Source organism: Wyeomyia smithii, chromosome 2 (assembly GCF_029784165.1).
Source record: "Wyeomyia smithii strain HCP4-BCI-WySm-NY-G18 chromosome 2, ASM2978416v1, whole genome shotgun sequence".
Lineage (NCBI taxonomy): Eukaryota > Metazoa > Arthropoda > Insecta > Diptera > Culicidae > Wyeomyia > Wyeomyia smithii.
The window spans coordinates 116,494,204-116,516,585 of NC_073695.1; the positions used below are offsets into that span (position 1 = coordinate 116,494,204).

Genomic DNA, 22,382 nt, shown 5'->3' on the forward strand with positions numbered 1-22,382 from the left:
CTCTCACATTTTGATGCATATTTAATTTTTATTATCCTCGTTTTTCTTCATATCAAATATGTTGACAATTTTATTCTTTTCCTTTAGAAGTTTTCTAAATGTTGTATGATGTATGCTAAAGTTGGTAGTGGCTTTTCATATTGTTATTCTGGTACGACGCTATGAATTGCTATACTTTGAAAACTGCAGTATTAAGTTCAGCTTTTCTAGAAATATATATAATCTCTGACAAAACCCAGGGTATAAAAGTGATCCAAAAGGCCAAATCTAAATATCAAAATTAAGGAAAGAGACAGAAATGTGCGAACCTCCATAACTTGATCGTCAGATTTGTTCTCAATTTTGTTTGTTGTGGTCATCTTAACATAGAGCAGTTTTTTACGGCGAGTAAGATTGTGAAGTATTGAAGGGGAAACTAAAAAAAAAAGAAATCGATTTTCCACCGCAAACAGCAGTAGTAGAGATAGAGGACATATTGCGTTCTAAAAAGGCGTTGGCAGTTGGAGTTGATTTGTTTATCAATTGACAACCTTCACTACTACTAGATTTTTTTTTCACTAAAACGTGATTATTCGGTTATTCTCCAACGAAGCGACAATGAAAGAAAATAATTCAGTTGACAACGATTTGTGATTAATCCGGTGGAAAATTAGCCCGCCATTTCTAAAAAAGTGAAAAATTTCAAAATTCCCCGCATACAAACGTAGAATACGCGCTTGAAAAAAAGTTATTTTTTTTAACAAGGTGGACTCAATTTAACTTAATGGAAACGAGCCAGATGTGGTTTTTATCTATTCTATTCAGCAAAACATCAATCGTTTGATGACTCAGGAACTCATTACAAATGCGTTTCCGAATATCGTTCAGAACCATGTATACCACGGTCACGAAAATGTGAAATTTTGGCAGCGAAAAACAAACATGACGACGATTTGAATTTCAGAATTCCGAAAGAAATTCCTGATAAATCAGTAGATTGTATGAGTAAGTCAATGATAAATAACACAGCGCAACAATTTTTTTGCCTTGGCTTCTATGTATGATTTTTTGATGAAGTTTTATGCGAAAAAAAAATTTCCCGGAATTTGAACATATTTCAACTTAAAAAGCAACAATGGCGCCATTTTGAATTTTTGAGAAACCGGAAATTTTCGATGTGTTTTCGACGCCATTTTGTTTTGAGTTTTGAGTTTGTCCACATATTAGCATCTTTTCACCCATCTTTTGAAAAAAAACAGATCTTAAATCGGACAAAAACTGAGCTCAAAACGGTGATTCTACGAAACCGGTTTTGGCATAGTTTTAGTGTATTTCACAGAGCAAAATAATGTCGATTTTTTCTGAACATTAATGGTAATTCGCTAATATCTTGAAATGGTAGTCAAATAATATCTTATCTTGAATAAATAAAAGTCTCAGAAATCGAAAATGTCGATTTTGCCGCAATTCCCCTACAACACAAAAATAGGTTTATCTGCTGACATTTTACGTAGATCAGACTCCTACCATTCGATTTCTGAGACTTTTTTACTCAAAATAAGATATAATTTGACTACCACTTTAAGATATTAGCGAATTACCATTAATGCTCAGAAATAATCGATATTATTTTGCTTTGTGAAATACACTAAGGTCGCTTTTTACGCGGTTTTTTACGCGGTTTTTTACGCGGCTTTTTTTACGCGGATTCCGGAATTTACGCAGTTTTTTTTTACGCGGATTCCGGAATTTACGAGGTTTTTTTACGCGGATTCCGGAATTTACACGATTTTTTACGCGGATTCCGGAATTTACGCGGTTTTTTTGCCCGGATTTCGGTTTCCCTTCACTCGGAATGCAAAATCAACGATGGTTTTTTTTACGCGTATCCCGGAATTTACGCGGTTTTTTTTTACGCGGATTCCGGAATTTACGCGGTTTTTTACGCGGATTCCGGAATTTACGCGGTTTTTTCTTACGCGGCACGTATCCCCCGCGTAAAAAGCGACTTTAGTGTATACTAAAATTATGCCAAAACCGGTTTCGTAAAATCACCGTTTTGAGCTCAGTTTTTGTCCGATTTAAGATCTGTTTTTTTTTTCAAAAGATGGGTAAAAAGATGCTAATAGGGTAACGGGGGTATTTTGGGCAGCTTTGGGAAGTGTTCGCACAGTTCATTAAAAACAAACACAATTTTTCAACATAAATACCTACTCTATTATACCATTGTTAAAAGCTAAGTGTCTATTTTAATACACACCGTTCAACAATGCAATACATTGAAAAACATCCTAGAAATATCAAAATTTCTACGAAGTACTAAAAACATATTTTGGTCCACCAAATTTTTACGTTGGCCCACCTTTATATCTTCAGACGTGTATTGAAATAGTACGGACTAATTATATTTAAGATCATCATCGGTATTTTAAGAGCAAAAATAGTAGGTTTGAGGAGAACATCCTTCTGCTGTGAATTTTTGTAAATTTTAGGCATCTAAAAATGAAATGATTTGGCTTATAGCGGTTCGACAGGCATTCTCATCCAATTACATATCGTTAAATGTGAGAAGTTAAGAAGTAATTACCTGTAAATTGTCACAAGCTGCTTCTTTGTTCACGTGCAACGGCCGAACGGGAATCAAGGGAGATGTCAAAACTTGGCATGGCTAAAATATGTTTGCTTCAGAAAGGGGCAAACATATTTCGGCCATGCGTTAAACCACTTTTTCAACTTCTTCCAACATATTAGAGTATACAAACTGTTTCTATGACATTTTATTGATGTTACTACAACAACGAATTGTTTCAAAAGCATACATATTTGTTACAATAGCTTGCGGGCGTTGACTTGTATATTACCACTTCCTCTTGACTTTGGGTTGACTCAGCCATGACTTTAAATATGTATGAACTAATTCCAAAATAACACTACCCAGAGCCAGTTTTTCGCCGAAAATTATAGCGTAGTATAATTCTTAGGTGTGTTATTCAATGTTGCATGCATAGTTTTCTAATATTCATTGAATTTATCAGATAAAATGCGTAAAATGTTACCGGGTGGGCCAAAATATGCATATGGGCCAAAATACCCCCGTTACCCTATGTGGACAAACTCTTAGAGTTTTGATATTTGGTCTTAAAACAAAATGGCGACGAAAAAGCATAAAAAATTACCGGTTTCTCAAAAATTAACAATGGCACCATTGTTGCCTCTTATGTTGAAATATGTTCAAACTCGGGGAAATTTAGTTTTGCATAAAAATACACAAAAAATATATACATAGAAGCCAAGGCAGAAAAAAAGTCAATTTTTGTTGCACTGTGTAATTAATGTATAAATAATTCAGAAGAAATAATCAACTATTCAAATGTTCAGGCGACTCCTCCGTTGACGACAATCCTAAGTGCTTCGTTTGTTAATATTTGTATTAGCCTTATTTTATTTATTTTATCATTAAGACCACCAATGTGCCAGATGATTTTAACAATAAAATAACAATAACAAAATAACAAAAGAGTTCCCTTACTCTTCTAGATCATCCAGCAATTCCCTTATTCACAGCCTTGCACATTACTGACGGTTAAAAGTTGAAAAAGTCATTCTCACGCTCAGAAACCTGAACCAAACAAACTCATGTAATTGGACAAGGTTGGTCGTAAATTGTTTTAAAACCAATGTAGTACAATCGACGATAATTGAATGCAAATTCAAGGGTGAGGATGTTCTCATTCTGAAAACGATTTGACTTTTGAGTTTGAACATAATGTTTGGATTTGAAATGACTATTAAAACATCGCAAAGTCAATCTTTGGAAGTGTTAGGAATCAATTTAGAATTCCTATGCTTTTCACACGTCCTGTAATGTATTGGAAAGTCCTCCAGTTTATTTATTTTCGAAAAAGGTTGTCTTCCAAATGAACAATTTTAAAACTGTTTCTTTTATGTGTGAACTTGAAAAACTGTTTCTTTTTGTGTGAGCAAAAGAAACTATTTCTTTTCAGTAACTAAACTAAAGCCTCGAATATTTGAAGTGAAAACATGTGGAATCGTGAATATTTAAAATTAAATAAAAGAATAATAGGTGGGACAAAGTCTGTCGGATTCTCTAGAAATAAGATTTAGTTGGCTCCGTTGCACATTGTATGTATTGTGCCGTGTCAAATAAACATATTGTTAAAAAATAAAGTCTGCCGGATCAACTAGTGTCATTCACACACAAATATTTCAATCCGTATTTTTATAATATTTTTTATATATTTCAGTGCCGTGATAAAACCGAAATGCTTTTCCTGATGATTTTGAGAGTGAAAAAAACGAAAAGTGATAAAAACGACACGTCACTGTTTTTCTTTCTATATATGAGTTTTTGTCATAAAAAACTTGAACACTTGAAAATGATTCTCAAGCTCATGATATTATTGGAGAACTAAGTTAATACGCAATTTATGCTATCGACTGAGGGATTTTATCAGGGGGTGTTTTTCGGCTTCGCAGTCTTTCAGCAATAAAACGAATTAATATCGCTCTTTCACCAACGTTTCGGTGTATATTGCACCTTCATCAGGGAATCCTGAATTTAGAAGTCAAGACAATATAAAATTACAAATTTACACAACAAATGAAATCACAAAACTCTTACAGAACATAAATCGTTTTTGTCATACAAGCTTCGGCATCAGCATTCCTGTCCTATTTACTAGCTACTGTTGTGTCAATCTATAAAATAACATGTAAACATTCAAAAACTGTAGCACAAAAAACAATAATCTTACTCTTGACGCTAGTGTTATGTTGGGGAAGGCCGCTTTTAATGCCTTACTCAGCCGTTGTGTCAGGTCATTCACAAACAGCATCGGTTTGTACACAACCGTGCCTCCATCGTCGGACGAATTTCTCGTGTTTCGTTCGGTGTTTCGGATGTTGCCATTCAACAGCCGATGTCGTAGCGCCGCTGGGTTGTGGTTCCGCCTCAACAGTTCATCTATGGTTATGTTAGCTGCTTCCTTCGGACTGTTTGTGGTGAACTGTCGGACTCTTTGGATAAAGTTTGCGATGGTATTCATTTTTAGATGAAGTGGGTGGCATGAATGAAAGTCTAGGAGGCGACCAGATGCCATCGGTTTGCTATACCACTCAGTACGGATGGTTTGGTCAGTTTGCCGTATTAGTACCATGTCAAGAAATGGTATTTTTCTATCTTTCTCCAATTCGATCGTGAATTGAATATTGTTGTTGAAACTGTTAAAAATGTTCAAAACGTCTGTGACTCGGTCCGGGGGAAGAGCAAGAATCAAGTCATCGACGTACTTTTTTAAAACTGGTACTGGGAAGTCAATTTTTCTAGCGACGTTTTCCAGAAGCGATTCCATCACTAAGTCCGCTATTGTTGGTGAGAGCGGATTTCCCATGGCTGTTCCGTGGATCTGCCGGAAAAACTTTCCTTTGTATGAAAAGTAGCTTCCATTCAGACAAAAATCTATTATCTCTAAGAATAAATCTAGGTTGATATCCGTGTTTTGCTTTATATCCTGCCATCTGTTAATGATAATGCCAGGAATCATGTACGTTGGAATGCTAGTGAAAAGCGATGTAACGTCGAACGATACAAGGACGTAGTCTTCTGGTAATCGAATTGAGTTAATATAGCTACAAAATGAAAACGAATCTTTTATGTTAAAGTCGCTCTTGATGGATGCCTGTATTATTTGCCCGACATATTTCGACAACATATATGACGGTGCTCCTATGTTGGAGACTACCGGCCGGAGTAGCATGTTTGGTTTATGTACTTTGGGTAGACCATATATTCTCGGACATTGCGCTGTGGTCGTTTTTAATCGGTATGCTGTTTTTGCATCGATTAGCGCCAGATTTTGAAGGCGTGAAACAAGGCTGTTGTTCGTTTTCTGATGGCCCCACGTAGGATTCGCTTTGATGGCCAGGTACGTTTTCTTATCTGACAACATTTCTTGCATTTTGTCGTCATAGTCTTTCTCATACATCACAACAGTCTGTTTCCCTTTGTCTGACTCAACGATAATTACAGCATTGTTCGATTTGATAAACCGCCTAGTTACATTGCAAGCATGTATTAGAAAGCGGGATAGCATATCTAGCTGTTTATCGGCAAACCTATGAATAAAGTTTTGAACTATATTCACGGCTGAGCATCTGATTCGTTTTCGGGTCAGTCTGTCGTCTTCGGACACAATAACATTCTCCAGGTCAGCAATGATGTGACTGAACGGGATTTCATTTAATGACTTGTAAGGGAGGGCGAATTTTGGGCCAAAACTAAGTAAAATAACAGTCTCGGGAGGCAGTACTTTTTCTGTCGCATTGTGTATCGCTTTCGTGTTTGTCAAGAACTTGGTGGGATCGCAATGTTGTGCGGTGCTTGTAAGCAACCGATCATACTTGCGTTTGGTGATTATTGTTGCCAATGCAACGTTATTCAAGAAGAACCTATCTTGGGATGCAAAAAAATTATCGGCGATTGCGTCCGGCAGTACCAACGATATAGAGAGTCGTAGAGTCGACTGTTTCTTTTGAAGCTTTTTTATGCTGTAGTACGTTTGACGAATTTCAATGTTGAGTAATGATTTTTGGAACTTATTGATGCATCTTTGCAGTTTCCAAAAATCATTACTCAGCTTAGAAATTCGTCAAACGTACTACAGCATAAAAAAGCTTCAAAAGGAACAGTCGACTCTACGACTCTCTATATCGTTGGTAGTGCCGGACGCAATCGCCGATAATTTCTTTGCATTCCAAGATAGGTTCTTCTTGAACAACGTTGCATTGACAACAATAATCACCAAACGCAAGTATGATCGGTTGCTTACAAGCACCGCACAACATTGCGATCCCACCAAGTTCTTGACAAACACGAAAGCGATACACAATGCGACAGAAAAAGTACTGCCTCCCGAGACTGTTATTTTACTTAGTCTTGGCCCAAAATTCGCCCTCCCTTACAAGTCATTAAATGAAATCCCGTTCAGTCACATCATTGCTGACCTGGAGAATGTTATTGTGTCCGAAGACGACAGACTGACCCGAGAACGAATCAGATGCTCAGCCGTGAATATAGTTCAAAACTTTATTCATAGGTTTGCCGATAAACAGCTAGATATGCTATCCCGCTTTCTAATACATGCTTGCAATGTAACTAGGCGGTTTATCAAATCGAACAGTGCTGTAATTATCGTTGAGTCAGACAAAGGGAAACAGACTGTTGTGATGTATGAGAAAGACTATGATGACAAAATGCAAGAAATGTTGTCAGATAAGAAAACGTACCTGGCCATCAAAGCGAATCCTACGTGGGGCCATCAGAAAACGAACAACAGCCTTGTTTCACGCCTTCAAAATCTGGCGCTAATCGATGCAAAAACAGCATACCGATTAAAAACGACCACAGCGCAATGTCCGAGAATATATGGTCTACCCAAAGTACATAAACCAAACATGCCACTTCGGCCGGTAGTCTCCAACATAAGAGCACCGTCATATATGTTGTCGAAATATGTCGGGCAAATAATACAGGCATCCATCAAGAGCGACTTTAACATAAAAGATTCGTTTTCATTTTGTAGCTATATTAACTCAATTCGATTACCAGAAGACTACGTCCTTGTATCGTTTGACGTTACATCGCTTTTCACTAGCATTCCAACGTACATGATTCCTGGCATTATCATTAACAGATGGCAGGATATGAAGCAAAACACGGATATCAACCTAGATTTATTCTTACAGATAATAGATTTTTGTCTGAATGGAAGCTACTTTTCATACAAAGGAAAGTTTTTCCGGCAGATCCACGGAACAGCCATGGGAAATCCGCTCTCACCAACAATAGCGGACTTAGTGATGGAATCGCTTCTGGGAAACGTCGCTAGAAAAATTGACTTCCCAGTACCAGTTTTAAAAAAGTACGTCGATGACTTGATTCTTGCTCTTCCCCCGGACCGAGTCACAGACGTTTTGAACATTTTTAACAGTTTCAACAACAATATTCAATTCACGATCGAATTGGAGAGAGATAGAAAAATACCATTCCTTGACATGGTACTAATACGGCAAACTGACCAAACCATCCGTACTGAGTGGTATAGCAAACCGATGGCATCTGGTCGCCTCCTAGACTTTCATTCATGCCACCCACTTCATCTAAAAATGAATACCATCGCAAACTTTATCCAAAGAGTCCGACAGTTCACCACAAACAGTCCGATGGAAGCAGCTAACATAACCATAAATGAACTGTTGAGGCGGAACCACTACCCAGCGGCGCTACGACATCGGCTGTTGAATGGCAACATCCGAAACACCGAACGAAACACGAGAAATTCGTCCGACGATGGAGGCACGGTTGGGTACAAACCGATGCTGTTTGTGAATGACCTGACACAACGGCTGAGTAAGGCATTAAAAGCGGCCTTCCCCAACATAACACTAGCGTCAAGATACGGGAACACCGCCAGCAGAATTTTCACCAACATGAAAGACACTATACCTCCAGAGATGCGACATAACGTGACCTACAGGATTCCCTGCAACGATTGCGAAGCGAGCTATGTCGGGTTAACCACAACCCAACTGAAAAAACGCATAAGCAGCCACCGATCAACAATTAATGAAATGGAAAGACTCCGCGGCAAAAACGATGACGATCCCAGCACACAATACGATCTCGAACGACTTAAAGAGAAGACGGCACTCCTTTACCACAGCATCGAAGCAAATCATACACTCAAAATATTTTTTACGTTATAATTACCGGAAAAGTTATGCGAATATTTTCCACTGTTATTTTCATGTAGATTTTACGTGATTGTCATTGGAGTTCATCATGAACTGGTGAGATGATGTATCCTGTGAATCTTATTCAGTAGACATATGCATTTCATGTGAGTTTCACGTAGAATTTAACTACCGGTAAAGTGAAAAGTATTTGATTGTCTGATAGGTTCTACGTTTTATACAACGTATAATTTTCAGTTGTGGTTTCTCAAATTCTTGAGACACTAGGAATAGTTTTCAGAAATTATCCAAATATGTTGCTTGATAAGTCGTACGGGTATGCAAAATCGCCAATTCGTAAATGAATTAAACGACATAAAAAATGACAAAATGATATTGCGACATTCGCTGGTGATAATCGCTGTTAGCTGCAACTGTTTATGTTCAAGAAATTTCTCGCAATTTTAACTGAATCTGTGTGAAATCTCGATGCCGGGTTCTTAGGGATTTTCTAAAACTCACTTATTGGGAAGTCATCGAGGAATTCCTTTCATGTTCAAAGACAACATCAGACAACAGCTTCGCCATTCTGATTCCTGTGTATTTTCGCACGGAGAGTTCACGCGATACTTCATTCTGTTTGACGTTGCCAAGTTGACGTAGATGATACGTGATAAAACATAGTGTGCATGTGATTTTCACGTACATGTTATGTTTGTCACATAAATCATGCAAAATTACAGAAAATGAATAAGTACAGGAAATTTCACGTAACAATAGCATGAAAAATATTTTGAGTGTAACTTCAACCTAGAAAAAACAAAAATTATCGATCAGCACACACGAAAATTAGCTCTCCCGATTTTAGAAGTCTGTCATATTGTTAACACCAAACATGCAGTCAACAAACGGTCCGATGTTGACAATCTCAGCTCCATGTATGCAGGCGTACTACACACACTTAACAAACAGACCCCAACACAGAACACGCACACACCAGCAAACGAAACCCAATAGCAAACTGTAAGAGCTAATAGCTAATACCCAATATATATTGCACCCACTGTTAGTCCACACTTTTTCGCTCCATTTTGAATCGAATTTGAGTTAGCGGTTGAAAGAGTAGTGAAGAAAGTTTGTGGCAGAGTTTATTTGTTAAGTTTAAATTAGAGCGGGTTTGAATGTAAGATTATTATTTTTTGTGCTACAGTTTTTGAATGTTTACATGTTATTTTATAGATTGACACAATAGTAGCTAGTAAATAGGACAGGAATGCTGATGCCGAAGCTTGTATGACAAAAACGATTTATGTTCTGTAAGAGTTTTGTGATTTCATTTGTTGTGTAAATTTGTAATTTTATATTGTCTTGTCTTCTAAATTCAGGATTCCCTGATGAAGCTGCAATATACACCGAAACGTTGGTGAAAGAGCGATATTAATTCGTTTTATTGCTGAAAGACTGCGAAGCCGAAAAACACCCCCTGCTAAGTTAATACGTTAGTTAATAATATTACTTCATTGTTCAGCAGTCAAAATTGATAAAATTTAATTAGCCTACAAAAATAACAACTAAAGGGTGATTTTTTGATATTTGGTTTTTCGTGTATTCAGACTTGACAGTTCACGCGGGAATTCTGACAGCTGTCAAAGTCTAATGTACTCAGTTCGGTTTGCCATTTCACCATGAACAGACTTACGCCTGAACAAAGCTTACAAATAATCGAATTATATTACCAAAATTCGTCCTCTGTGAAAAATGTTTTTTACCGAAAAGTTGTGTTCAGTGACGAAGCTCATTTCTGGTTAAATGGGTATGTTAATAGAGCAACCAGATGCAATACAAGAATCGCCAATGCACCCAGAAAAATGCACGGTTTGGTGCGATTTACACGCTGGAGGCATCATTGGTCCGTACTTCTTCAAAGATGATCAAAATCGCAACGTTACGGTCAATGGCGCTCGCTATCGCGCGATGATTTCTGATTTTTTTGCCGGAAATGGAAGAGCTGGGTCTTGTTGTCATGTGGTTTCAGCAAGACGGAGAAACGTGCCACACATCGCGCGAATCAATGGACATATTACGGAATGAGTTCGGTGAGCAATTCATCTCACGAAATGGACCGGTGAATTGGCCGCCTAGATCATGGGATTTAGCACCGCTAGATTTTTTTTTGTGGGGCTACGTTAAGTCTCTCGTCTATGCGGATAAGCCAACAACAATTCTAGCCTTGGTAGATAACATTACACGCGTTATTCGCGAGATACCAGCCGAAATGCTCGAAAAAGTGACCCAAAATTGGACTTTTCGTATGGACCATTTAAAACGTAGCCGTGGCCAACATTTGAATGAAATTATCTTTAAAAAGTAAATGGCACATTTTAGAATAGGTCCTTTTGATACAGCAGTCGTGAGTCTAGATTAACAACTGATATCATAAAATGACGTCTTTCTCAAAAAGAAACAACTGTGAACAGTTTCAGCGAAATCGGAAATGACATGTTTCAAAAGTATTCATTTTTATTTATTTCCTATGGAAAGCCTCTATTTGAGAATTTTTTTGTTCTTAAACTTCATACATTTAAGGGCTGTAGTGCTTACCATAAAGTGAGCTGCAGAAAATGAATAAAAAAATATTTTTACAACATGTCATCCCCGATTTTACTGAAATTTTGTACAGTTGTTTATTTTTGCCTTTCTCCTAGAAAGGTATAGCAATCACTTGCAAAACCGAAAGTATGAAAGTGCTCCAAAGGGCATATTGGCATATATCACTCGACTCAGCCCGACAAGTTGAGCATTTTCTGTATGTGTGTGTGTGTATTTGTGTGTGTGTGTGTGTATGTGCAGATTTTCATTCTCACTCACTTTTCTCAGAGATGGCTGGACCGATTTCCATGAAATTAATTGCAAATGGAAGGTCTTGTTGTCCCATAAGACCCGATTAAATTTTATTGTAATCGGATTTTTAGTTCAAAGGTTATGTATTAAAATGTAAAAATCATGAAACATCATTATCTCAGAAACTACATAATCAATTTGAACAGAATTGGTTTGAAATAAACGGGCTACCTGAAATACCCTTAACTTTTGAATTTTATGAAGATCGAATATATGGGTCAAAAGTTATGAAATGAAACGTGTTCTGAAAACTGTTTAATCTCACTCATGTTTCTCAGAGATGGCTTAACCGATTTTCATAAAATCAGTGTCAAATGGAAGGTCTAGGTGCCCCATATTGATTGCCCCTATTGATTTGTTTTGCAATCGGGCTATTACTTTGCATGTTATGTTTAAAAATGTGAAATCCAGCTATGAAAAAAGCATATTCCAAAGACTACTTGGACTCACTCACTTTTCTCAGAGATGGCTAACCCGATTTCCATGAAATTAGTGTCAAATAATAAGTCTAGCTGCCTCATAACATCCCATTGAATTTTACTGTAATCGAACTGTAACTTCGTCTGTAATGAACCGAAATGTGAAAATCACGAAACTTCATTATCTCAGAAACTACACAACCGATTTGATCAATATTATTATCAGATGAGCGGGCTAGTTAAGGGTTAACTGATGAATTATGATTGAACACGTGGTTTCAAAGTTTGGCTGCCCTATAGGTTCCCATTTCATTTGATTATAATTGAACTTAAGCCACCGTTATGTAATTGTTAATAAAACAACGAAAGTCTATTATCTCAAAGATTACATGACTTATTTGAACATAACTAGTGTCTTACGAATGAGTCATCTCTCAAACTTACAAATAAGAAACTTCACAACAATTTGATATGTGGCTCAAAAGTTATGGAAAGAAAAGAAATTCAAAGACTATTTAAAACTATACCTGCTTTAATCGATATATGTGGCCTCAACATAATTTAAATGTGGTTTCGTACTATTTGAACGTTCCAAATTCATTGATTCCTTGCGATGCAAATGCACGACGAATCGGCCAAACTTATGATTTGTAAAAATAGGTTTACATGAACACTTCAATCCAATTAAGGAATATTCACTCTTTGGGTTCTAAAATATTGATGTTGTAATTGAAGTATAAAATATGAAAATTGACGTAATATTAGTGCTTAATAAATAGCGAAATAAAAGAAATGACTCTTGATTTCGAGCAATTTAATCACGAGCAACACCAAGAACGTTTAAATACTACAATACCATATTTAATTATAGTTATTAGTTTTAAATAGTCTTTGAATTTCTTTTCTTTCCATAACTCCTGAACCACATATCAAATTGTTATGAAGTTTGTTATTTGTAAGTTTGACAGATAACTCGTTCACTAGTCACTAGTTATGTTCAAATAAGTCGTGTACTCTTTGAGATAATAAACTTTCGTTGTTTTTACAATTTACTACATAACGGTTGCTTAAGTCCTATTAAAAACAAATGAAATGGGAACGTATCCAGCTTTTTACGCATCATAATGGCGGGTGCTATAATGCGTGTTAGTAATTTGTGAACCTTTCTGCTTACGTCAGATTTGTGATTTCTGCAGTTTTTTCAACATTAATGTTGCCAGAATTATTGTTTTTCGTACGAAATACATGAAGAGTCAAACTGACGTAAGCATAGTTGTCAAAAGGGTAGGTAACATATTACGAATTTTTCATTATATCGTCCGCCATTATGGCGCGTAGAAAGCTAGATAGGGCAGCCGAACTTTGAAACCACGTGTTCAATCACAATTTATCAGTTAACCTTTAACTAGCCTGTTCATCTGATATCAATATTGTTCAAATCAGTTGTGTAGTTTCTGAGATAATGAAGTTTCTTCGGAATATGTTCCTTCTCATAGCTGGATTTCACATTTTCAAACATAACAGGCAAAGTAATAGTCCGATTGCAAAACAAATCCAAAGGGTCTTATGGGGCAACTAGACCTTCGATTCGACACTGATTTTATGAAAACCGGGTAAGCCATCTCTGAGAAACATGAGTGAGTTGAAACAGTCTTCAGAACACGTTTCTTTTTATAACTTTTTAACCACAATTTCAATCTTCAGAAAATTCAAAAGTTAAGGGTTTTTTACACACTTAAATTTTTTTGCCGGGTCTCGGTAACTTGTTGCCGAGAACGGCACCACTGAGTGCTCGGTTAATAAAATAATGACTCTGTCACATTTTGTCATATATCTCGGTTCAACCTAACTGAAATTTCGGCACAAAATATTACTACCGAGATTTCGGATATTTTGTCCCGAAATTTCAGTTGGGTGAACCGAGATTTACGAAAAAATATGACAGCTGTCCTTTTTTTAACCGAGCACTTAGTGGTTCCGTTCTCGGCAATAAGTTACCAAGACTCGGCAAAAAAATTTAAGTTTTAACACACACATATACACACACATACAGAGTGATATATGCCATTCGGCCCTTTGGAGCACTTTCATACTTTCGGTTTTGCCAGTGATTGCTATACCCTTCTAGGAGAAAGGCAAAAAGGTAAAATTTTCAATAAAAAACTATTTTTTTTAGCTGAGCCGAAATGGTTTCTTTTATTTAAGTTATGTCTTCAGCAAAGTTATAGATAGAATCTAGCAAAATCATTATGAAAAAGTTATTGCTCTGATTTTCAATAAATATTCATTTTAGATGCACTATAAACGCATTTTTTTCAAGGTACGCGGATTTTTTCAACACGGCACAATCAATTGCGTAAAAGGACTCCAGTGTGAAAATATATTTACCTTTTTTACGTACTTTGGACGACATACATGCGTGCAAAACTTGTCATCTAATTGGTGTTTAGCTATTTACGGATTTCTGATTTTTATATATCAGCCAAAGAGTGTAATTTCCTGAGCAAAACGTGATTTTTAAAAATTTTATATCTTTGTGCCTCGATGTTTAAGGTGGTAGCACATACCATAGACTAAAGAGACATAGATATCCAAGTTGGGCTTCGCTGCATATAATCTCAAGGCAACACTCTGAACTTGCCATCTGTAGGCCGTTGGGTGAACTAAAGCATATCCACTCGGAAATTCTCTCGGATTCTCACACCCAGAAAAATATCAAGTTACTTTCAATCAGATTTGTACGGCGGTTTTCAATCGACTTTACAATAGAACCTAGATGATTTGGTTCTCAATCGACTATTAAAATTGGTACAAACAACAAATGAGTTATGCTAATGATGACTAGAGCAAGATACCTGACTTCATACATTTTGCTTGCAACATCTTTATAACGGTGCCATCTGATGACCTTAAAACTGTGATTATTAGCAGAATCGATTTATCATGCTCAATCCGCTAGATGAAAACAAAAACAAGATGGCAATATCGTATAAGGATATTGAAAATTAGATGATAGGACCATACAATGATATTGAAAAACATGCTTCACCTTTCACCACCTTGTCGTCATTACCAAATTGACAGTATACAAATTAGTTCAATTTTCGTTCACGCGTAGCGAAACTCGTGTCCGCTGCATACTGCAAGAGTAACGTATTGTGTACTAGTCATCTTTGGTTATGCTTAAAAACATATTGTTGAAACGACTATGAACGATTAGTCATACTATCATCAAAACAAATAATTTATATCATGGTCATCTCACACATTGACATTTATTTTAGTCCTGTTGTAATAAATTATTGTTATTATCTAGACCATATAGATTAGTCTGTTAAAAACACCGCACAAATCTGACCAAGCCTAAAAAGATAGCAATTACCTTAATATTTTTCTGTGTGTGTTCATTAAATGTAGTTCACCCAACCGCCATCATACTCGAAGGGGCGCCACATTTTTATTGCCCGTATTGTTGGTTGAGTTGGATATCTATGTTTCAATAATCTAAGCACATACTTAAACATACGTAACACTGGCGATTTTTTTTTTTTGGTACTCTTTGCCCCACATCACCCGGAACCAACACCAGTATGAACTAGAGATCCTCAGAGGGAGAGATAAGCGATGAAAAAAACGCTGATTTGGCAACTACACACTTAAAATAAAACACCGAATTCGGTAAAATTTTACCGGAATCTCAACAGCTGAACGTTCGGTGACATCTTCGGTGTTTCCGAAAATTAACGGACAGTTTGTGAAACCACCAACCGAGTGGTCGGTAATTTTCGCAGCTTTTCGGTAATGTTCCAAACCGAGCAGCCAGTAAAATTTACCGAAAGAAACTTTAAAAATGAACAAAAATACCGAACGCACCTGTAAAAAATACCGGTGGCAGAAAAAGTCAGTTATGAATGAGCCTGCCGGTACCGTCTAAAATCAAACTAAATTAACCAGATTACTTACGAAAAATGTTAGCGACTCGTACATCCTGTTTTAGTAATTCACCATTAACACTTTCCAAATTATAAATATCCTATGTTTACACACAACAATTAAAACAAATCAGCAGCACCAGTAGAAAATATTCGCGTCTTGGACGGTTGCACGTATGAGAAAAATGGCCACAACATTCACAATTTGGCATTTTCACAGGTTGTTCGGTAAAAAGTTATACAAATTTCGGTAAATGTAAAATTAAGCAAATATTTCAGTAACAGTTAACAAAATTATGGTAAAACTTACAGATCTTACAGAACAGTTGTTAATTTGATGCTTTTTTGCAGGAATACCGGTATTATTACACTTTACCGATGGATTATTGTAAAAAAAATTACCGAACGACTTTTTTTGGATTAAGTGTGTAGGTTTCACATATCAGAGGTGCCAGATATCTTCTCAAAGCGCAATGTTCACTAACTTTTTATTCGGCTCGTATAACTGATGGTGACGGTGGAAGTCCCGAGGAATAATAAAGTGCATCACAAAACCATGAAGGTGTTAAATTTTATGTTTATGTTTAATTTTATATACAGTCGCCGTTCGATAACTGCAAGACTTTTAACTGCAACGCTTTTTAACTGCTAGACCGATAACTGCAACAACTTTGCAGTTATCGGACCTCAATCCGTCAAACCTGATGTCAAAGTCATATTTGACATTGAAGTGGCAGATCTCGCGGGGGGATTCTAAATGCATTCGAAAATGAAAATTGTTGAATCTCTAGAAACATTTCAAAAGAACTCTTTCATTTCTTTCGATTTTTTTCGATTTCGTTTACTTGTTGCCTCTTCATTCTGGATGGGAGATTATAGATCTCCACTATTAATCAATGAAGCAAAATCACCATGTTATGTGGTTCACTTTTCGTAAGTATTATAAGAGAAAAAAATATCCCTTGTGCATTGTTTGGCTAGCTTTCATTACTCAGCGAGGCAGTGCATAGTAGATCACAAACAATACTTTGTGACCTAGCGTTATATAGACCATTTTACGAACTGACAGGTGTCACGGATCCTGCTGACATTGATGTTGCTTTGACTTGCGTTATGTCAGCGGTGCCGAGATTTCTGTCAAAATTTTATTCATGAATTGAGTTCAGAAGCGTCTCGTAAAATGGTCTATTGTAGTGGTGAACTTTATCTTCGCCTACATATTAGTTATGTAAAGTAGTTACTAAAGCGCAATAAACTATGATGCGGAAATATGAATATCAAATTGATTAATCGAATAGCTTGTCTATTTTAGTTTTCTGCTATTTTTTGCCACTATTTCATTAAAAAAATACATATCGACATCATTGAAAACAGAAATGGTCCTGACGGACCCCCCTCTAAATTTCGGCATATGTCAAGTGTTGCAGTTATCGAACGGCATTCGATAACTGCAATGTAAACATGTTGCAGTTATCGAACGACGACTGTACTTTCATCATTATTCTGTAGACCATACAACGGGTTTGTGAACCACCTGGTAAAAATCACTGTGATGAAGCTACTTTGGAGCATTCTGAATTCATGTTTTAGCAACAAAACATGAAAAACGTGTAAAAATAAATATACTCTTCATTGAACCTTATTGCAATACCTTTCAATGTGTTACCTTTCTTGTTCGTTTGGCTCTTAACACTCTCTTCGCATATCTCTCCCTCTGAGTATTGCTAGTATGAACTGCTCGACGAAAATGAACGAAATGTATTTTCTTCATAGCGGCTCTACTCAAGCCCTCAACAAAATCCCTTACGAAACTGTCAAAAAGTTGTTTACAAAATCAATGCTGCATTTTTCGAGTGGGAACGAGACAAATGCAGGGCTGCGCAGGTACGCAATCTCCATAAACTGCTCAAACAGAGGTTTTTTTTACAGAGGTTGGTGCTTTCGAGTAGTTCATTTTGTACCAACTTTTTTGGAAGATTTCTTCCTGAGTGTTACATATGTCTTATGTATGTGTTATAAAGGCGAATTGTCATTGTAGCATTTCGAGAAATTTTCGAGCAGTTTTAATTCGTGATTTAAAAAATGAAAAACGATAGAGAAATTTTCGAAAATAACCTTTTGCTTAGAAAAATTAGCTCTTTCGAATGATATAAAAAATTGGTATAGCTAGACAACCCAATTAAAAGCAGCCGCTCAACAAAGAGAATTACGTGCTTTTCAAACGAACCTTTTTACGATTGCAACTCGAATAGAAAATATTTCAATTTATTTTCAACTTCACCTTATGTCAAAAATATTTCACTCCACCTAACCAAACAGACCTGCCAGATGTACGGGTATGTCTTCTATTGAAAATGCCTGCATTTTGCCCATTTTTCAATCAAATCAAATTTAAAGCCATCAAGACTGTATTTTCAGAGCAGACTGAAATTACAGCAGGGAAAAGATATGTTTTATTTTGTACTCAAGTGAAATCATTTTGGTTGCAACAATATCACTTATCGATAATATTTTTATTTCTCGACTTCTGGCATCCGTGCATTTGAATTAAACTATTAATTTTGCTGTCAAAAATCAAGTAAGTGTAATAATAAAAAAATATGTGCAAAGCGCAATAAGTTTGTTGCCGCTTCAGGAAAATAAAATTTCGCTTTCTCGTTCAAACTGTCGTACAGCCCGTTGTGCGTTTGCGTTCTTGTTCCGCTGGAATACTATGGCCATATTTTTGTTCCAGCAAAGCAAGCAATTCGTGAAAATAGAACCTATCTTAGAGAACGGCCTCTCCATTCCAGTAATTCGATACACCGACCGTGAACTAGGCAACGGCCTGTATTGATATCCCATTTGGCAACATCAGATTATCATCCTCGTAACCGGTAGCCGAAATGGATTCTACTGGAGATACGGTTAAAGAAGACGACGATGAAAGTTCGTCGTCATCATCGAACGTGCAGCATGCATTGGATGAGTTCCGTGAAAAATGGCAACAAGAATTAAAGAAAGATAACACAAGCTGCTCATCGTTGGGTAAATCCGATGCTTTGAGCAGCAATGAGCTAATGGATAAAGAGAATCTTTCTATAGAACAACAGGCCAAGGTTTGGTTCATTCAAGGAACAGAATTGGAACGAGCTGGTAAAGTCTTTGAAGCCATGCGTTTTTACCGAAGGGCAGTGCAATTGGTACCGGACATTGAATTTAAAGTGTATGATAGAGTATCTGTCAAACAACAGCATCGGTCAAACAAACCTAGCTCTGAAGTTGAGCAGCTAACTTCAAGCTTGATTGAAACAAATTTGCAAGTAAACGAGAACCTGGAAAAAACAGACATGGTATTGCGTTTCCAAACTCTGCTGGCTAAATCGGGAAAGCTCTTCGAAACTGCTTCATCTGCTGATCGAATGCTTATTGTAACTTCCGCGCACTTTTCGGATTTACCGATGGAAGTTATCCTGTACATCCTACATTGGGTAGTATCCAGTGAGCTCGATCTGAAATCTTTGGAGAGATTTAGTAGCGTTTGTCGTGGGTTCTATTTGCTGGCTAGAGATCAAGAAATTTGGAAGAAAGCATGCGTTCGGTAAATTTCTAATTCGCAAATTAAATATATTATACTAAATCCAAACCTTTATAGTGTTTATGGGATAAATGTTGGGAACCTGGCAGGCTCTCCATTTGCAACTTGGCGTGAGATGTATATCAACCGACCACGAGTTCATTTTCATGGATGTTATATCAGTCGCACAAGCTATTTGCGATTGGGGGAAAACAGTTTTCAGGATCAATTCTATCGACCAGTACAACTAGTGGAATACTACAGGTATTTCAGATTTTTCGCGGATGGCAAAGTTTTGATGCTTACCAGTCCTGATGACCCACAAAGTTGTGTTAGCAAGTTAAAAGCTCGTCATCCGATGCAAAGTGAAATTCTTAAAGGTCATTACAGGTATGCTGTATAATTATTGTTTATTCAGTGATCAAACATTTTTCTTTTGCGTTTGCTCAGATTGCATAATGACGAGGTCATAATTGCTGCCCAGAGAAACCGATTGAGCACACAGAATCAGCGTCCGGGTCGAAAGAAGGAAATTGAATCAGAATACGGACAACAAACTTTCTATTTGGAATTGAAAATTGTTAGCACATCTAAACGTACTTTCTCGCAGCTTCACTGGAGACAATATTCGGTAAAACAATACTTTATTCTATAGCATTGACGATGCGAACAGAAAATATCCCTCGTCTCAAACGTCATTACTCTTTTCCTATTACATGTTCAATTATTAAATGTGCCAGAATTAATCCTTTAAACATATTGCTGTAAACGTTCGAACTTTAGTCTTTGATACGGGCAAACGGATGTATATATAATAACATAAAAATTACCCTTTTTTCATATTTATCAGATGATACAACTCCGCAACAACCAGGAGAAGACTACAACTTTCGATCTAGCCCCCACCAAATACCCACCGCTGTATTTTTCACACGTAAAAAGCTACCATCAAGAATCGGATGGACCCTTGAAATGAAAAGTTTGTTCCTCGCAGACCCGGATTTTTTTCCTGGGACTAGGCCAGACATGCAACTACCACATTTGCTCGTCAATTCCAGCGGAGCGTGATCCCATTTCTGCCTCTAGCCCCCTACACCCACATCCGGACCTGGTTCAGCATCAAGAATCGCGATGAATTTATTAAAAATAGGTGGAAAATTGCTAAAAACTGCTTTTCGCTAAGTAATATTTTATTTAGCTAGCGCAACACAAAGCTGTTGTCTAAACTTTTACTGGAATAAAATATAATGCATAGCTATTTGGTTAAAAATCGTTAATGTTATTAACAAGTGTTATGCACTGGTATTAAATCATACGTTAATAAAAGCTTTTTAGTAATACTTAAAATGCGTTAGATTAAATTGTTCTTTTTCAAAAATACGTTATAAGTTTCATAAGGAACGCTACAACTCATTTTGATCTTCATTAAGGTAAACCTAAACTACAACTGGTGTTGTTTTGCCACCCGATTTCAAACTAGGAATGTAACTCCATTTCAAAGGTAGTAACTTTCATTGAAATGCATTTGATTTTAAATCAGCAATATCTAGCACTAAATTTTGTTAGTATTCAAGCACTTGGGTTGCGTTTCATTAGCTCGATGTCTGCCTTCATCATATCAGCTACTAAATTAAAAAACGTTGATTTGGGGGTCCAGCCAAGTTCCGCTTTTGCTTTGCTGGCGTCACCAAGCAAAAAATCTACCTCTGTTGGTCGAAAATACTTGGCATTTACTCTGATGCGCACAATATCAGTTCCGTTTTCTACTCCAATTTCTTCCACACCCTTCCCTCGCCATTCAATTTCACGACCAATGTATCTAAACGATTCTTCAACAAATTCTCGCACCGAGTGACACTCTCCTGTAGCAATTACAAAATCTTGCGGATGATCCTGCTGTAACATCAGCCACATCGCTTCAACGTAGTCTTGAGCGTGTCCCCAATCTCGTTTCGAATCCAAATTGCCTAACTCTAAGCATTCTAATTGGTTCAGAAATATCTTAGCTACCGAGCGTGTAATTTTACGTGTAACAAAATTCTCTCCTCGTCGAGGTGACTCATGATTGAAAAGAATTCCGTTACACGCAAACATGTCGTATGCTTCTCGATAGTTGACCACTATCCAGTAACCATACATTTTAGCGCATGCATATGGTGAACGCGGATAAAAAGGTGTCTTTTCATTTTGCGGTGTTTCGACAACCTTGCCATATAGTTCCGAAGTGCTAGCCTGGTAGAAGCGCACCAACTTCTCTAAACCGCAGGTTCGAATAGCATCCAACAACCGCAAGGTTCCTACCGCATCCACCTCTGCTGTGTATTCGCTCAAATCGAAAGAAACCTTAACATGACTTTGTGCTGCTAGATTGTAGATTTCAGCCGGTCGTACAGTAGAAATTATTTTTACCAAACAGCTACTGTCCGTCATGTCGCCATAATGCAGTTTCATTTTACCCTGTTTGTGCGTATGGGGATCTGCATACAGATGTTCAATACGCGATGTATTGAAGGTGCTTGCTCTCCGAATAATACCATGAACCTCGTAGCCCTTTTTCAAGAGGAACTCTGCCAAATAAGACCCATCCTGCATAAGTTTAAAATGAAATGTACAGTTGTCACTATAACGCATCATGAATACCTGACCAGTTATTCCGGTAATAAGCGCTACCCGTTTGTTATTGGTTGCTAGTTCACCTTCAGGTTGACCGACACGTAGTTTATCCATAGACATTTTTACGTTACGGTTATTAAAAGCTTTGTTTCCGGGCACTTTGCAGAAATTTTATGCAAAATCGCCGACTACACGTATGTATTTTTATTGTCAAATTCAATGATTACATTT

The 22,382-nt window shown here is 37.0% G+C and overlaps 2 protein-coding genes and 1 long non-coding RNA gene across 4 annotated transcripts; 1 reads left to right on the plus strand and 2 right to left on the minus strand.

The window, feature by feature from the left end:
• Window positions 1-4,440: 4,440 nt before the first annotated feature.
• On the minus strand, window positions 4,441-8,696 carry LOC129725479 (uncharacterized). The gene is made up of 3 exons (XR_008728093.1): window positions 8,504-8,696; window positions 4,622-4,698; window positions 4,441-4,552 (listed from the first exon to the last, which is right to left on the minus strand). It is a non-coding gene; the product is annotated as an uncharacterized LOC129725479 (long non-coding RNA).
• A 9,695-nt stretch (window positions 8,697-18,391) lies between these two features.
• LOC129724152 (F-box only protein 9) lies at window positions 18,392-20,885 on the plus strand. Of its 2 annotated transcripts, XM_055678811.1 has the most exons (5): window positions 18,392-18,560; window positions 18,658-19,562; window positions 19,617-19,928; window positions 19,989-20,169; window positions 20,389-20,885. In XM_055678811.1, exons 2-5 carry the CDS (start codon window positions 18,868-18,870, stop codon window positions 20,512-20,514), a joined length of 1,314 nt encoding a protein of 437 aa, XP_055534786.1. In that variant the 5' UTR covers window positions 18,392-18,560; window positions 18,658-18,867; the 3' UTR covers window positions 20,515-20,885. The 2 variants fall into 2 exon arrangements, with proteins under 2 accessions (XP_055534786.1, XP_055534785.1); XM_055678810.1 differs by lacking the exon at window positions 18,392-18,560 and having other exon boundaries at window positions 18,567-19,562.
• LOC129724153 (GDP-mannose 4,6 dehydratase) lies at window positions 20,697-22,382 on the minus strand. The gene is made up of 2 exons (XM_055678812.1): window positions 22,179-22,382; window positions 20,697-22,124 (listed from the first exon to the last, which is right to left on the minus strand). Exons 1-2 carry the CDS (start codon window positions 22,269-22,271, stop codon window positions 21,108-21,110), a joined length of 1,110 nt encoding a protein of 369 aa, XP_055534787.1. The 5' UTR covers window positions 22,272-22,382; the 3' UTR covers window positions 20,697-21,107.